This window comes from Triticum urartu, chromosome 6A, assembly GCF_056163025.1.
Source record: "Triticum urartu cultivar PI428250 chromosome 6A, HENAU_Tu73, whole genome shotgun sequence".
Classification (NCBI taxonomy): domain Eukaryota; kingdom Viridiplantae; phylum Streptophyta; class Magnoliopsida; order Poales; family Poaceae; genus Triticum; species Triticum urartu.
In genome coordinates, this window is record NC_141878.1 from 389,300,878 (window position 1) to 389,319,364 (window position 18,487).

An 18,487-nucleotide genomic window follows, 5' to 3' on the forward strand; every position below is an offset into this window, starting at 1 on the left:
AGACCTCCTCACGAAGAAGACTGTTACCATTGTATCGTCCCTAGTTGATCGTATACCGTTCCATGTATTCAAGGATCTAGCACATGTGTGACTTTCTTGTGTTGGTTTAGTGTTTCTCCTCGTGTTCTTTGCGGGACCCACTCCTTTCGTGAAAGATCGGCCGATCCACCCTAATGCTATGATGAAATCTGCTTATCTATGGTTGTGTTTCCTAGAGAAATTGCACTGGATATCATCTTAATGGGCTGCTGGAGCATTTGGTCTATTAAAAATGAAAAAAATCTTCAAACAAACTGCACCTCATTTTCAAGGTTGGGTTCATAATCTGAAAGAAGATAAGTCCTAGATTGAGAACCACTTGTAAAACAGCTACAACGAATATTTTGTATTAAATCAGCAACAATTAAGATGGATCGGAGGGAGTAATTCTGACTTCCTGTCCTACTGAGTAACAACGGTTCTTAGGTTCAAACATGAAACAGTGCTATTTTATGAAGATCGACTTCAACCTCTTACAACACCAAAAAAAAAAGGATTCAGACGGTCACCATATAAGCACCAGAAGAACCAAGTATTAACGAATTGTTATAATGATCGGTAGCTCAAAAATTCCGTACAAAAGAATACCTCATTTTGACTGTACGCAACATGCTCCAGGGAAAAATGAATTTCTATGTGTATCGTATTGGGGACTTCCTGTGGAGATAATACTCCCTCCGTCCGGAAATATTTGTCATCAAAATAGATGAAAATGGATGTATATAGAACTAAAATACATCTAGATACATCCATTTCAATGACAAGTATTTCCGGACAGAGGGAGTATATCCTTACTATCCAAGTTATCATGCGCCACCTGGCCACGCACGGTCGCACCCCCTCCAAAAGAATGAAATGGAAAAGGGAACACATTTGTAACTTCTGTCTTTGCCTTTACAGTGTACAGTAGTTTATTTCACTCGCAGCACCACACAAAATCTGCTGTCCCCCAACTGTTGGAACCACCTGGAAAAAGTGTCTTCTATCCTACCTGCAGAAATACAAGGAGTTCAAAGGCAGTGAGCTAGTTAGTATTCTTAGCAACGTGGCTTCTTAACAAACTTAATTCCGGATTGGTGAGTTACAGATAGAACCTATGCAGGCTCAAGTTACTTCTACAATTTCCTTCGTTCGAAATGAAAATATAATTGTGGGGCCCACATCAAACCAAGTGTGGCCTATATGTACAACTACACATATCGTTTTAATCTTGAAACTTATTCTCCGAAACAATGAGAATTTCTGTTTGGATCATGCAACTCCTGTTTGATACCACTATTTCTTTTATCACACACATGTCTGCACATATTTTCCTCAAATAATACAGCTATTATAGATACATACCCACAAGTTTGTAGGCGCAGAGACGTATGCTTATTTATTTAGAATTTGGTTCATAATTCAAATATCATGAGCGTACGCATATGGACAGAAAAGATATGTTAAATGTATTCTTGTTCTACTTACTAGAGAAAGCAAGGCATGTAACATGAGCAAACATTCTTATAGAAATTCTGGATAAGGTAAGCCATTCATACCTACAAAATATACGTTTCAAATTGGCAACAGTTGTTGCCTCTCATCAGTTCCAAGCTGATGGCTAGCCTGAAATGACATGAGCAACTTAAAATGTGAGTGTCCGCAATGTAAATGATGTTTCTATTATTCTTGAAGCAAGAAAAGTAGCTTACGTCCTCAGCAGCACCAGCAGTCATATTTACAAAAGAAGAATCAGATGACCTGTGATGTAATAGGCATCATACGAGTCAAAAAAAAACTTGGAAATCAGTTTATGATCATAACAGCATAAGTAATTATTCATGTGTGTGTATCAAAGTTATCAAGGAATCAAGAATTCAGTATAAAACAAGTCAGACAAACTGATCAAAATTCATACTCGAACCATTTGAAAGGATAGAAACTTACCGATGATTCTGTGTATCTTGCAACTCCAATAATGCACCTGGTTTGTCGCCTTTGACTTTAGCTATAGGTGAGAAGAACTGAGAACAAATAGAAGTTACACAAATGGAAGAGGAAGAAGGTTGGCTAAATAAAATTAAGTTAAGAAATGGGTAAGGATACCTGATGCATTGAAATAAACACCACTGATATGCCCAGGAGAAAGTTAATAGTCAAGGTATGTCCCAGAAAAGCAGCAGAAGCTAGACCAGTAAAAATTGTGGCAACAGTTGAGGAATACTTCTTCAAAATTGTATCTGCAGGATAATTTCAATTGACCATTTAATGAGGAGAAATTATAGAAGAAATAGATAAGAACAAACACAATGTACAAAAGAAAGACTGGAAGGTAGAACATTTACCTGCATACTTGAAGAAGAATGAAGAAAGAATGCCTTGCGCAGCATTGTTACATATGAGAAACATCGTAGCCCTTGAATGCCCTTGAAGGATATTAAAATTCTCGGGCCCTGTAAGAAGACATGATTACACCAGAAACATGTGCTGCACCAACACTTAAGTAGCATTATGACATTTCATGAACAGATGCTTTGGACATGACAGGACAAGAAAGAACATGGCTATCCTTTTTGCTCTGGGATCTGACAGTGGTCATTGATAAACAATTAAAGAGATGCTCATATCTGGCCTCAAGGTTTAGTAAAAAATAATCATATTTCAAATTCTGAACCAACCAGGAAATCACTCCTTCGTTTTAACAGCTCATAAGAATAAGTAATACCCGACTCCCATCCCTTGATTGCACAACTAAGAAAGCACTAAGGATGATAATATAATACAAACTCCCTGCCCGTATAACATGCAGTACTTACTATTCACCTAGCATAAAAATACTGGGCATTCAACAAAGGTGCATACCTTGGAATAAGGCCGTCCCAAGGATGCCGAGGAAGTTGAATATTGCACCATATCCATACAGAAATAAATTCTGTGAAGTATATCAAAAGAACATCCAATTAGATAAAGGGCAAAACAATCAGAGATGGAGACAAGAATGAGCCCATGCCTTACGACAGGAATTTGGAAAAGTAAAAGAGAAATACCATAAAATAAGCATATAGTTCGATAGAATTAAAAAAATGGCAGTTACTCCCTAATAATTCTGAACAGATTATAGTCAAATTAAGAAAGTACCTGAAGATAAATACTAGTATCTTGACTTTTCATTGCATACTCGTTGTAGACAGAAGCTAGTGATGGAACAGTTACCTACAATTCACAGTTTCAACTGAATATACAGCAACTTTAAGCTCGCTGCCTGTTGCGACAGCTTATAAAAACAAGTGAAAGAACAAAGGAAAAAACTAAAGAACCAGATGGCCCTGACAGCAACTTACAAAAATCAGTGTATAGATGTATGCGATAGCAGTGATAGGAAGACCAAATGCTGTATCGCCCGCAGGTGCAGTTCGAAGTTGATTGATGCTGATCCCAATAAGTAATAGAGCAAGAGCTTCCCACTGCCAACATTTGAAACAAGAAGCAAGGGAGAAGTTAACATTGCTGAGAGTCGGAACTTTTATGGCACTTTCCATGCACCTTTTGTCCTTGGTCATTATGCTCAGATATGCTTAGATATACGGAAAATCCACTATCGCTCCTCATTTCCCAACCATTTGTAAGAAATGCATGGCTGTAGCCAATAAATCAACCACATAACCATGGCTATCGTGCTAGGCTGAGGGAACATGGCAAGGCACAGCCTGTACCTAGCCAATATTCTGCTAATTTATTTGGGATATGCACAACTGCCAAAGGAGGCTGAAGCTGAAACGGTTAGCAGAGCTTTCCACTGCTAACTTTGTCAAAGGAATTTGGGATGAAAAATCCTTTCTTGTAAATAGCTTTGACTGGTCATTATAGCACCTACTAGGCACAGAAGGCATGACATTCCAATCTTGTACGGCAACAATTAGATGATAAAATGGTGTCCCGGATGAAAAAGTCAAGGTTGAAATGGCAATCATAGCCCAATAGCGTGATCCACCTCAACCCTGCTCTGTGTGCCCTGAAGAGCCAGCTGCAAAATGCAGCTGCAAGAACAAGGGAAGCAGGTGAAAGGAGGGGATACCAGCCATGGTGGCAGCTGAAAGGAGGGGATACCAGCCATGGTGCCTGAAGTTCAACCTCTGAAGCAGCACAAGGATGTGGAGGAACAACTCCACCTTGCTGCTACAAAGTGTACAGCACTAGTGTTGAAGGAACTACTTCAACGTGCTGCCCTAGATATCACTCTAGAGGCAAATATAGGCCAATATGGCAGCAGGAGTTCAATACAAACTCATAGGGCACAAGATCTAGTCCAAGATCTTAGATAGAACACCAGGTTCTATTATAGGTAGTGGGGTACATAAGTCTGGTTACAAACTAGAGGTGAAAACCTAATTTACAGGGCTTTGGGAAGCCATCTCAACTTCTACTTATAGCTAGAACACTCTAGAAAACATTGCTTAAGATTCAACATTCTACTCATGGCTAGAAGACTCTAGAAAACAGTAGTTAGGGTTAAGAAAAGAAACAAATACTAGAATAGGGTAGAAGTATCTAGAAATAATCAAACAGATTTGACTTATGTTTTTTTCTTCGCCTTCTCTCTATTGTTCCTCATCAACCTTGTAACTCAATAATCAGACCGTCGGAGACAATGACAACTACGACATGCAGTGACATCAGCGGCAGTGGCAATCTGCAGCCAGAGCAGAAGTAACGAGCCAAGATGTGGTGACAGCAGCAAGGGCTCGGTGCAGCAAGCCAGTGGAGACAACAGATAGGTGGCTTCAGCATCAGAACTGCTTCCCTCAACCCAAGGTTGCAGGTCTCTTTTTTATCTTAGCTACTGTATGTATGTATCTCACTTCCCTCTTCAATGATTTACCTGCTCTCTATTTCCATCCTCCCACTACAAGCAACCTCATCACCTGCCTCGCCTCAGGCAACACTATACCATGCCTTCTCGATGCCTTGGACGCCACAAAACGGTTATGGTCACCACCCAAGACTGCCTCAACGCCTAAACGACACTTTGGTGATGCCTTATTAACTATGATACTACTAGTAGTTCTAACAATTTCTAGTAAGTTCAGAATGCACTGATCAATGCTTCTTAATATTCCTAATATGATTGGGCAATAGATCATGTAAAATGAGGCAGGTAGAGCCTAATCCAGTAATTCTTAAGTTACATGATAGTAGTACTAGTAGATAAACAAATAATCTAAAAGCATAAAACACTTTGGTAAACTCAATCCTCAAACTAAAACTAAACTGTAGAAATAACTGCAACAGAATTTAAACGTCAACCTTACCTGAATAACAGAGAACCTCCTTCTCATTATAAATTTCAGAAGAACAGCTATGACCAGTACCTAGAGAAGTTTGGATCACAAATGGTGTTATATATGCATACACACTAATACAACTAAACAATGACATCTGAGTAGGACAAGAAAAGTGTACCTTTAGGTTGCTTAGCATTTTCACAGTTGAAGGATTGAAATACAACTGCACAATACGCTCAATATGTGTCAGGTATAGCTGTACGTCAATCTCACAAGGCAAAAAATGTTTACTCATGACAACTGCAAGACTCTGCCTCTAAATCCAATGAAACTTACCTGCATGATAAATTTAAGGTAATTGTTGATGGCATATAGAAGTGCAGGGACAGCTAGGAGTACATTATTGCGGGCTGCCTACAAAAAGAAATGATTGAATTATCAGATAACAAAACAATGTGATAAAAAAGTGAAATAAAGTATTTTTAAGTATGGGTATAGGGGGAATAGAAACGTAATATTGGGGGGGAAAGTAATAAGATATAAAACAACATAAAACTATATAGAACAAAAATACCAAGCACTGATTCAATGTTGAAAATGAAAACATACACGCAATGATATGAACACAAGCAACAAAAGGGGCGTAAACTGTATCATCATGTGGCCAGATACATCACCTGTATAAGGGTTGAACGTGCCAGAAGTGGTTTTTCCCCAACCTTTTGCTTTCGAGACTGTCAGATTAGTACAACAACGTTAAAGAGGCGAATAAGAAGTGAGGAGCCTAAGCTATAGAGAAGCCATCAACAAATTAAATATGTCGCTTGCAGCTATTATGCACCATGGAAAATAGAATGGTACACAAATTTCCAAACAGTCTGCTGTGACAAAGTTTGCCTATGGTGATAGGTGAGTAAAGAACTTTTGTTACAGGAATAACTACATGTGTTATGCAAGATATGCCAAAAACAGGCAAGAGCCTAACAAGCACAAAAAAAATCAGAACCATCCAGACAAGATATGCGTGTAAAAAATGGTGTTTCATGTATAACATCATGTGACATCATCGGCGTACATGCACAATAGAAACACATTGGAGCAAGAAGCCAAGAACAAACCTGAATAATTAGCATCACGATAGCAAAGATAACTTTTGCAACCTCCGTCAAAAAGTTAACACTGATGGGGCTGAACTGGAACTTCCCATCTACTTTTGACATGAACACTAGGATGGGCTGCAGACAACAGTAAATTATTAAAGTACGGAACCTAATCATGAACACAGCTCTCTAACTTACTTGGATTATCTTTCGCAAGAAAATATACTTACTTCCATTATCTCTAATGGAAAGCTAATCGTAAGAAAGTAACTTACTAGTCCCTCTATCCCAAAAAATAAGGTGTATTTTCATTCATTAAGGTAATGCTTTGACCAACAATTACTATTGATACATGGTTTATGCGGTACAAATCGCAAGTACTTTTTCAATACGAATCTAATGGCATCAATTTTATGTCACATAAACCACATATTAACAAAGTAATTGTTAGTGAAATAAGCCTCATATTTTGACACGAGAGAGTGCTTGTTACCAGATAGATGCATGTAACGTTAAAGAAGGGACCAACTAACTGAAGCATGCAGACATTGCCTCACAATTGTTCGACGCAGATCATGCCAAAATACCATTTCACAAGTATTTGCACCACGTGATGGATTGAGCTGATGAGAACGTAGTAGTTCGATTATCGTTACAGAGAGGTAGAAACACACCTGGAGGCCGACGAGCATGCAGTCGCCGACGACGAGGAGGAATTTGAGCGCGCGGAACTTGGACGTTATCTTGTTGTGGTGCTTGTCGTACGCCCTGGACACGCTCCGCGGGCTCGGCGCCACCAGCCGGGAGCGGCACGCTGTGCATTCCATCACCCCGTTTCGCTGCATCTCGCCCAAGTCGCCGCCACGGGAGCACGCCGCCGACTAGATGCCGCTCAGCACTACCGGCGTCCGAGCCCGAGGGATCCCAGAAGCATTACTAGAGCAGTCGCACCGTTTCAGCCAATCAGCAGTGGCGCATCGGATATGACTGGATAGAAGAGCGGATCTGAAGGATAAGGCGTGTCCACTGTACCTCGGAGGAGGCGGAGCGTGGTCGGTGGCGATCTCGCAGATCTGGGCCTGGCCACCGCCGCACTCGGCGAATCGGGCACCGCGTGCTTGGTTGTAGCTTGGCGGCTCCGGCGAGCGTGCGGAGGCTGGATCCTGGGAGATGATGGGAAGTGGGCGTGAGATGCTCGCGCCGGGATCACGGATTCCGGCAGGAGTAGCGGTGGGGAAGAAAGGTGTGAGGGGCGAGAGAAGGGAGACACGAAAGCAGGGCGGGTGTTTCTCTGTATTTATATACTGCTCATGTCACTGGTTTTTTTTTCCTCCTCTGCTGGTTTTCTGCCCTTTTGGATCTTTTGATAATTTGATTTGCTCACTTGCAGATCTCTGAAAAATATACCGTTTTGAAATTATAACATTTGATCGAAGAATTTTTAATCATACCATAAGAAAAATACTTCAAGAGATTGTAATACATCAAGAGCAAAGATTTTCTTTTTGGAAAAAAGATCATGTGGATTTCAGTGCCATAAATACTCAAAAGGAACAAAAAAAATCTCTGAATTAAAGAAAGCTTAAACATCTCAAAAGAAAAGAAAAATAAAATTTGAAAGGATTAAATGAATATAAAATATTTCATACAACAATGTTCAATCGAATAATAACAAAGTTCCATAAAAATACTTGACAATGTTGCATCGTACAAACGCAGCTTTGATCATGATTTTTATACTAACCATAGATAATAAAATGAACAAAATATATTATTATGAAAGTCTTTCTAAGATAAATCTACGATCCAATAATCAAGTTCTGATATAATATAAGTATTACTCCGTTCTCGTATATAGGCTGTATTAGGTTTCGTTAAGACAAGGATTTGATACAAAATTATAATTACAAGTAAGTAATTTAAAAAACGAATATAGTGGTATCAATTTCGTGTCATATAAATCACATATTAACACAGTGTTGTCGGTTCAAGACTTGATTTTTTTTATCAAATATTATATTCTTTTTAAGAAATCTCACATCATAACTCCAAACTAAGCAAGAAAAAGCTTGTGTCACTGCCAACAGCAACAGAAAAGCTCATGTCCTTTGCAACATTAAAGAAACATCCCCGACACATCGTAGGTTCCCCTAGCCGAACCCTCACACCGCTAGGACCGCATTGATGAGGGAAATTCACTCGGATGAAGAAGAGCTTGAACCATGTATCGTGGAGTATGAGTTTTGCCTTTCTATCTACATCGACCACCTCAATTTTAGGTCGCACTAACTAAAAATATTCCGATTGCTCACAACCATCTACTCATCTAGATGTCGTCACCATCAAAGGCATTGTCCTTGATTCTAGTGTTGTCATTTGCCGCGTATACCACGATATGTGTCATCTCCGGATGTAAATGAATGCTATCAACTCCAGCATCACCTTAGCGCGTTCATCAGAGTTCCGTTCGATGTGAACTTTACGTATCAGTTTGTTTGCCTCATCCATAGGAGCTTAGTTCAGATCGGTGAGCCTCGAGTCAATCCTTTCTTGTTGGGAAATGTTGCATGGAAAACAAAAAAAGTTCTACGCACATGCAAGGTCTATCCATGGAGATGCATAGCAACGAGAGGGGAGAATGTGTCTACGTACCCTCGTAGACCGTAAGCGAAAGCATTTGTTAACGCGGTTGATGTAGTCGAACTTCTTCGTGATCCAACCGATTGAGTATCGAATGTACGACACCTCCGCGTTCACCACGCGTTCAGCTCGGTGAAGTCCTCACATTCTTGATCCAGCAAGACGGCGAAGTAGTGGATGAGTTCCGGCAGCACGACGACGTGGTGACGGTGGTGGTTATGCTATCTCCGCAGGGCTTGGTCTAAGCACTACGAAAAAATGACCGAGGGACGAAACTGTGGAGGGGGCGCCGCACACGGCTAAGAGATTGTCGTGTTTATGTGTGGCGCTCCCCTCCCACATATATATAGATGGGGGAGGAGGGAGCAGCGAAGGAGGCGCCCCAAGGAGGCTGAATCCTCCTAGGGTTCCTTCCCTAGCCGCGCCCCCCTTACCATATTTGCCGGAGGGGAAAAGAAAAGGGGCGAAGAGGGAAGGAAGGGGGAGGCCGAATCTCCCTCCTTCCTTTCTCCCATAGGCCGGCTGCCATAGGGGGTGCGCCAGCCCCTTGTGGGCTGGTGTGCTCCCCTCTAATGGCCCAATAGGCCCACCTTCCTCCCGGGGCTTCCCGGAACCCCTTCTGGTGATCCGATGAGAACCCGGTACCTCCCGAAACTCTTTCGGTGTCCGAATAGTATCGTCCTATATATCAATATTTACCTTCGAACCATTCTGGGCCTCCTCGTCATGTCCATGATCTCATCCGAGACTCCGAACAACATTCGGTCACCAAATCATATAACTCATATAACACTATATCGTCAACGAACGTTAAGCGTGCGGACCCTACAGGTTCGAGAATTATTTAGACATGACCGAGACACCTCTCCGGTCAATAACCAATAGCGGAACCTGGATGCCCATATTGGCTCCTACATATTCTATGAAGATCTCTATCGGTCGAACCTTATGACAACATACGTAATTCCCTTTGTCCATCGGTATGTTACTTGCCCGAGATTCGATCGTCGGTATCTTGATATCTAGTTCAATCTCGTTACCGGCTAGTCTCTTTACTCGTTGCGTAATACATCATCTCATAACTAACTCATTAGTCATTTCCTTGCAAGGCTTATTATGATGTGTATTACCGAGAGGGCCCAAAGATACCTCTCCGATACTCGGAGCGACAAATCCCAATCTCGATCCATGCCAACTCAACAAACACCTTCGGAGATACATGTAGAGCATCTTTATGATCACCCGGTTACGTTGTGACATTTGATAGCACACAAGGTATACCTCGGTATCCGGGAGTTGCATGATCTCATGGTCGAAGGAACATGTATTTGGCATTTAAAAAAGTAGTAGCAATAAATTGAACGATCATATGCTAAGCTAACAGATGGGTCTTGTCCATCACATCATTCTCTTAACGATGTGATCCCGTTATCAAATGACAACACATATCTATGGTTAGGAAACCTTAACAATCTTTGATCAACGAGCTAGTCTAGTAGAGGCTTACTAGGGACACGGTATTTGTTTATGTATTCACACACATGTATTTAAGTTTCCGATCAATACAATTCTAGTATGAATAATAAACCTTTATCATGAATAAGGAAATATAAAATAACAACTTTATTATTGCCTCTAGGGCATATTTCCTTCAGTCTCCCACTTGCACTAGAGTCAACAATCTAGATTACATTGTAATTAATCTAACACCCATGGAGTCTTGGTGTTGATCATGTTTTTCTCGCGGAAGAGCTTAGTCAACGGGTCTACTATATTCAGATTCGTATGTATTTTGCAAATCTCTATGTCTCCTTCCTTAACCTTTTCATGGATGGAGTTGAAGTGTCTCTCAATGTGTTTAGTTCTTTTGTGAAACCTGGATTTCTTCGCCAAGGCAATTTCTCTAATGTTGTCACAAAATATTTTCATTGGACCCGATGCACTGGTGAAAGATCGTGGATGTCGCCTAGAGGGGGGTGAATAGGCATTTTAAAATAATTACGGTTTAGGCTTGAACAAATGCGGAATAAACCTAGCGGTTAATTTGTCAAGCACAAAACCTAAAACAACTAGGCTCACCTATGTGCACCAACAACTTAAGCTAAGAAAGATAACCAACTATGTGATAGCAAGATATATGACAAGAAACAATATGGCTATCACAAAGTAAAGTGCATAAGTAAAGGGGCTCGGGTAAGAGATAACCGAGGCACGCGGAGACGACGATGTATCCCGAAGCTCACACCCTTGCGAATGCTAATATCCGTTTGAAGCGGTGTGAAGGCACAATGCTCCCCAAGAAGCCACTAGGGCCACCGTAATCTCCTCACGCCCTCGCACAATGCAAGATGTTGTGATTCCACTAAGGGACCCTTGAGGGCGGTCACGGAACCCGTACAAATGGCAACCATTGGGAGCGGTTACCGAACCCGTACACTTTGGCAACCCTTGGGGGCGGTCACCGGAACCCGTCAAATTGCTCGGGGCGATCTCCACAACCTAATTGGAGACCCCGACGCTTGCCCGAAGCTTTACACGACAATGATTGAGCTCCGAACACCACAAAGGTTGGGGTTAACTCCCCAACGACACCACGAAGTTCACCATAATGGAATATCGCTCCGAGGTGACCTCAACCGTCTAGGGCACACAAGCACCCAAGAGGAACAAGCTCAAGGGTACCAAGCACCCAAGAGTAATAAGCTTCTCAACTTTTAACTTCCACGTATCACCGTGGAGAACTCAAACCGATGCACCAAATGCAATGGCAAGGGCACACGGAGTGCCCAAGTCCTTCTCTCCCAAATCCCACCGAAGCAACAAATGCTAGGGAGGAAAATGAGAGGAAGAACGAAGAAGAGAACACGAAGAACTCCAAGATCTAGATCCAATGGGTTCCCCTCACATAGAGGAGAAAGTGATTGGTGGAAATGTGGATCTAGATCTCCTCTCTCTTTTCCCTCAAAACTAGCAAGAATCCATGGAGGGATTGAGAGTTAGCAAGCTCGAAGAAGGTCAACAATGGGGGAAGAACACGAGCTCAAAGGATAAGGTTGAATGGGGAAGAAGACCCCCTTTTATAGGAGCTCCCGTATCCAACCGTTATGTGCTCAGTTCGCGCACGAGCGGTACTACTGCTCAGGGGAGCGGTACTACCGCCCGAGCGATAGAACACGGAGAGCGGAGCGAAACAGAGTGCCAGGCAGAGCCGTATGAGCGGCACTACCGATGGAGCCAGCGGTACTACCATTGGCCGCATCGGTACTGCCGCTTGGCCCAGCGGTACTACCGTTGGGACCGTGCACAGCGCCTACCACGAGCACAGGGAGAAGGAACAGGGAGGAGGGCCATTAAGCGGCACTAGGGGCGGTGGTAGCTGTGGTACTACCGCACATGAGCGGTACTACCGCTCCTATTGCCGCTGAACCCAACACGAGAAAACCACGTCTCGAGTCGAGGCGGTACCAGCACGGAACCGGAGCCGTACTACCGCTTATGGCCATGGACGGTACTACCGCTATGGGACAACGGTACTACCGTTTGTGGCGATAAGCGGTACTGCCGCTCTGGCCCAGCGGTACTACCGCTGGCGCCATCCTTATGCCACTTCCACGTAAGCAAGTATACTCCACGGAAAACCAGAACTACCATAACTTCTGCATATGAGCTCCGAATTAAGCAAACTCAAGCTTGTTGGATACAAGACGACGAGTAGCATCAAAACATCGACTGGTTATAGTAAGAAGAGGCAGGGGAGGAATGCCTAACAAATATAGGAGTGAAACCTCCAACCGAGAAGAACCGGCAAAACCTCCAACATCGAAAACATCATAGAAGATGCATGTGAACTCCGTTTTCGATGAACTCGAGCTAGTCATCAAGATGACCATAAGCTCCAAAACTCACAAAGAGCACCAAACAAGAACCAAGAAAGATGATGCAAGGATGCAATGGTTTGAGCTCTCTACGAACGATACGATCAAGCTACTCATCGAGAGCCCCCCTTGATAGTACGACAATCGATCCTATAATCCAGTCTCCCAACTACCACCATGAGACCGGAAAAATAGAAAACCTATCAAGGGAAAGCCTTTGGCTTGCACATGGTCCACTTGAGCTAGATGATGACGATCTTGACTCCCTTAAGTTGGACCACCTTTCTTGATTGTGTTGGCTCGATGAAGACTAGTTGATTGCTCCCCATACTCCATTATGGGTGAGCCACTCTTCCGCACATCTTCATGAATCCATTGTTACCACAATGGACGGCAAGCTTCAAGCATTTGATCTCTTCATGATGCTCCACTTGAACTTGCACATCGCAACCTAACCCCACAAAGAACTCTCAAGAAAGCCATGGGTTAGCAAACAAAGCATAATGGATAATGCTTACCATACCATGGGATCACTTGATCCCTCAATACATCTTGTATGCTTTGTGTGTTGATCAACTTGATTCATTCTTGACTTAATCTTGATCAACCTTGAATCTTTCCAATTCTCTTCATTTGGATGATGTCTTGAAGGTAGACATGAATGATCACACAATCTTCTTCTTCAAGACATGCTTGCAATAAGCTCAACACTCACATGACCAATCTTTGGATAATTCCTTGAATAGCACCTTGGTCGACACAAACTCTCCTTGAAACCAACACATGTACTCCAAGAAAAGCCTATGGATAAAACCTTCAAATATAACTCAAGGCAACCATTAGTCCATAGAGATTGTCATCAATTACCAAAACCAAACATGGGGGCACCGCATGTTCTTTCAACTGGGTATTACACCCAGATCGGATATGAACTCCTTCATGTGCTGCTTTCGAAGCAGCTATGTACTCCGCTTCACACGTAGATCACGCCACGATGCTTTGCTTGGAACGACACCAACTGACATCTCCACCATTCAATATAAATATGTACCTGGTTTGTGACTTAGAGTCATTTGGATCAGTGTCGAAGCTAGCATCAATGTAACCATTTACGACGAGCTCTTTGTCACCTCCATAAATGAGAAACATATCCTTGGTCCTTTTCAGGTACTTCAGGATGTTCTTGACCGATGTCCAGTGATCTACTCCTGAATTACTTTGGTACCTCCCTGCCAAACTTATGGCAAGGCACACATCAGGTCCGGTACACAACATAGCATACATGATAGAACCTATGACTGAGGCATAGGGAATGACTTTTATTTTCTCTCTATCTTCTGCGGTGGTCGGGCTTTGAGTCCGACTCAATTTCACACCTTGTAACACAGGAAAGAACCCTTTCTTTGACTGATCCATTTTGAACTTCTTCAAAACTTTATCAAGGTATGTCCTTTGTGAAAGTCCTATTAAGCGTCTCGATCTATCCCTATAGATCTTGATGCCCAATATATAAGCAACTTCGTTGAGGTCTTTCATTGAAAAATTCTTATTCAAGTATCCTTTTACGCTATCTATAAAATCTATATCATTTCCAATCAACAATATGTCATCCACATATAATATCAGAAATGCTACAGAGCTCCATCTCACTTTCTTGTAAATACAGGCTTCACCGTAAGTCTGTATAAAACCATATGCTTTGATCACCTCATCAAAGTGTATATTCCAACTCCGAGATGCTTGCACCAGTCCATAGATGGATCATTGGAGTTTACACACTTTGTTAGCACCTTTAGGATCGACAAAACCTCCTGGTTGCATCATATACAACTGTTCTTTAAGAAATCCATTGAGGAATGCAGTTTTGACGTCCATTTGCCAGATTTCATAATTATATAATGCGGCAATTTCTAACATGATTCGGACTGACTTAAGCATCGCTACGGGTGAGAAGGTCTCATCGTAGTCAACCCCTTGAACTTGTCGAAAACCTTTCGCGACAAGTCGAGCTTTGTAGATGGTAACATTACCATCAGCGTCTGACTTCTTCTTGAAGATCCATTTATTCTCAATGGCTTGCCGATCATCGGGCAAGTCCACCAAAGTCCATACTTTATTATCATACATGGATCCTATCTCAGATTTCATGGCCTTAAGCCATTTATCGGAATCTGGGCTCATCATAGCTTCTTCATAGTTCATAGGTTCGCCATGGTCTAATAACATGACTTCTAGGACAGGATTACCGTACCACTCTGGTGCGGAACGTGCTTTGTTCGACCTACGAGGTCCAGTAGTAACTTGATCTGAAGATTCATGATCATCATCATTAGCTTCTTCTGTAGTTAGTGTAGGCATCATGGGAATGTATTTCTCTTAATTTGCTACTTTCCAATTCGAGAGAAGGTACATTTACCTCATCAAGTTCTACTTTCCTCCCACTCACTTCTTTCGAGAGAAACTCCTTCTCATGATCCATTCTTGGCAACAAAGATCTTGCCTTCAGATTTGTGGTAGAAGTTGTACCCAACTATTTCCTTAGGGTATCCTATGAAGACGCACTTCTCCGATTCAGGTTCGAGATTATCAGGCTAAATCCTTTTGACATAAGTGTCGCAACCCCAAACTTTAAGAAATGACAGCTTAGGTTTCTTGCCAAACCATAGTTCATACGGTGTCATCTCAACGGATTTAGACGGTGCCCTATTTAACGTGAATGCGGTTGTCTCTAATGCATAACCCCAAAACGATAGTGGTAAATCGGTAAGAGACATCATAGAACACGCCATGTCTAATAAAGTACGGTTACGACGATCGGACACACCATTACGCTATGGTGTTCCAGGTGGCATGAGTTGTGAAACTATTCCATATTGTTTTAAATGAAGACCAAACTCGTAACTCAAATATTCGCCTCCGCGATCAGATCGTAGAAACTTTATTTTCTTATTGCGATGATTCTCCACTTCACTTTGAAATTCTTTGAACTTTTCAAATGTTTTAGATTTATCTTTCATCAAGTAGATATACCCATACCTACTCAAATCATCCGTGAAGGTCAGAAAATGACGATACCCGCCGCATGCCTCAACACTCATCGGACCACATACATAGGTATGTATTATTTCCAATAAGTCATTAGCTCGCTCCATTGTTCCAAAGAATGAAGTTTTAGTCATCTTGACCATGAGGCATGGTTCGCAAGTATCAAATGATTCATAATCAAGTGATTCCAAAAGTCCATCTGCATGGAGTTTCTTCACGTGCTTTACACCAATATGACCTAAACGGCGGTGCCACAAATATGTTGCACTATCATTATCAACTTTGCATCTTTTGGCATCAATATTATGAATATGTGTATCACTATAATCGAGATTCAACAAGAACAGACCATTCATCAAGGATGCATGACCATAAAAGATATTATTCATATAAATGGAACAACCATTAGTTCTCTGACTTAAATGAATAACCGTCTTGCAATAAACAAGGTCCAGATATAATCTTCATGCTCAACGCTGGCACCAAATAACAATTATTATGGTCTAAAACTAATCCCAAAGGTATATGTAGAGGTAGCGTGCCGACGGCGATCACATCAACCTTGGAACCATTCTCGATGCGCATCGTCACCTCGTTCTTAGCCAATCTTCGTTTATTCCGCAACTCCTATTTTGAGTTACAAACATGAGCAACCGAACCAGTATCAAATACCCAGGCGCTACTACGAGCATTAGTAAGGTACACATCAATAACATGTATATCAAATATACCTTTGTTCACTTTGCCATCCTTCTTATCTGCCAAGTATTTGGGGCAGTTCCGCTTCCAGTGACCACTTCCTTTGCAGGAGAAGCACTCAGTTTCAGGCTTAGGTCCAGCTTTGGGCTTCTTCATGGGAGCGGCAACTTGCTTGCCGTTCTTCTTTAAGTTCCCTTTATTTCCTTTGCCCTTTTTCTTGAAACTAGTGGTCTTGTTAACCATCAACACTTGATGCTCCTTTTTTTATTATGATGAAAGCATGCCTCCTATCTATGATGATTATTGTGATGACACATATGCTTTAAAGAATAATGATAACAATGAAACTTGTCATCTTGATTTCAATTTTCAATCCCATGATAGTTACTTTGTTGAGTTTGCTCCCACTACTATTCATGAGAAGAAATTTGCTTATGTGGAGAGTAATAAAAATTCTATGCTTGTAGATAATGAAAAGAATGCTTTATGTGATAGTTATATTGTTGAATTCATTCATGATGCTACTGAAAATTATTATTAGGGAGGAACATATCCTTGTAGAAATTGCAATAATATCAAGTTTCCTCTCTATGTGCTTAAAATCTTGAAGTTTTGCTTGCTTTACCTTCCTATGCTAATTGATTATTGTTCCCATAAGTTGTTTGTTCACAAAATCCCTATGCATAGGAAGTGGGTTAGACTTAAATGTGCTAGTCATATTATTCATGATGCTCTCTTTATGTTACAATTCTTATCCTTTATGTGAGCATCATTGAAATCATCATGCCTAGCTAGGGGCGTTAAACGATAGCGCTTGTTGGGAGGCAACCCAACTTTATTTTTGTTCCTTGCTTTTTGCTCCTGTTTAGTAATAAATAATTTATCTAGCCTCTGTTATGATTGTGTTTTTTATGTTTTAATTAATGTTTATGCCAAGTAGAACCTTTGGGAAGACTTGGGTGAAGTCTTTATGATCATGCTGTAAAAAAACAGAAACTTTAGTGCTCACGAGAATTGCTGCCATTTTTATTTGGAGAGTGATATTTAGTCAATTCTTTTTGCAGATGATTAATAGAAAAATTGCTCAGGTCCAGAAATTTATTTTAGAATTTTTGGGGTTCCAGAAGTATACGTTTAATCCAGATTACTACAGACTGTTCTGTTTTTGACAGATTCTGTTTTCGATGTGTTGTTTGCTTATTTTGATGAATCTATGAGTAGTATCGGAGGGTATGAACCATAGATAAGTTGGAATACAGTAGATATTACACAAATATGATTTAGAATGAGTTCACAACAGTACCTAAGTGGTGATTTACTTTCTTATACTAACGGAGCTTATGAGTTTTCTGTTAAGTTTTGTGTTGTGAAGTTTTCAAGTTTTGGGTAAAGATTCGATGGACTATGGAATAAGGAGTGGCAAGAGCCTAAGATTGGGGATGCCCAAGGCACCCCGAGGTAATATTCAAGGACAACCAAGAGCCTAATCTTGGGGATGCCCTGGAAGGCATCCCCTCTTTCGTCTTTGTTCATCGGTAACTTTACTTGGAGCTATATTTTTATTCGCCACATGATATGTGTTTTGCTTGGAGCGTCATTTTATTTTATTTTGCTTTGCTTGCTGTTTGAATAAAATACCAAGATATGAAATTATTAAATTTTAGAGAGTCTTCACATAGCTAAATAATTATTTAACTACTCATTGATCTTCACTTATATCTTTCGGAGTAGTTTGTTGTTGCTCTATTGCTTCACTTATATCTTTTTAGAGCACGGTGGTGGTTTTATTTTATAGAAATTAATGAGCTCTCATACTTAACTTATATTA

At 41.2% G+C, this 18,487-nt stretch overlaps 1 protein-coding gene across 1 annotated transcript; it reads right to left on the minus strand.

Moving 5' to 3' along the window:
* Window positions 1-574: 574 nt before the first annotated feature.
* On the minus strand, window positions 575-7,678 carry LOC125530521 (CMP-sialic acid transporter 5). The gene is made up of 16 exons (XM_087528062.1): window positions 7,433-7,678; window positions 7,075-7,336; window positions 6,419-6,535; window positions 5,978-6,034; window positions 5,637-5,714; window positions 5,479-5,523; window positions 5,328-5,387; window positions 3,360-3,482; window positions 3,157-3,231; window positions 2,881-2,950; window positions 2,364-2,471; window positions 2,125-2,258; window positions 1,966-2,042; window positions 1,731-1,779; window positions 1,578-1,644; window positions 575-1,030 (listed from the first exon to the last, which is right to left on the minus strand). Exons 2-15 carry the CDS (start codon window positions 7,243-7,245, stop codon window positions 1,594-1,596), a joined length of 1,215 nt encoding a protein of 404 aa, XP_087384188.1. The 5' UTR covers window positions 7,246-7,336; window positions 7,433-7,678; the 3' UTR covers window positions 575-1,030; window positions 1,578-1,593.
* Window positions 7,679-18,487: the final 10,809 nt, after the last annotated feature.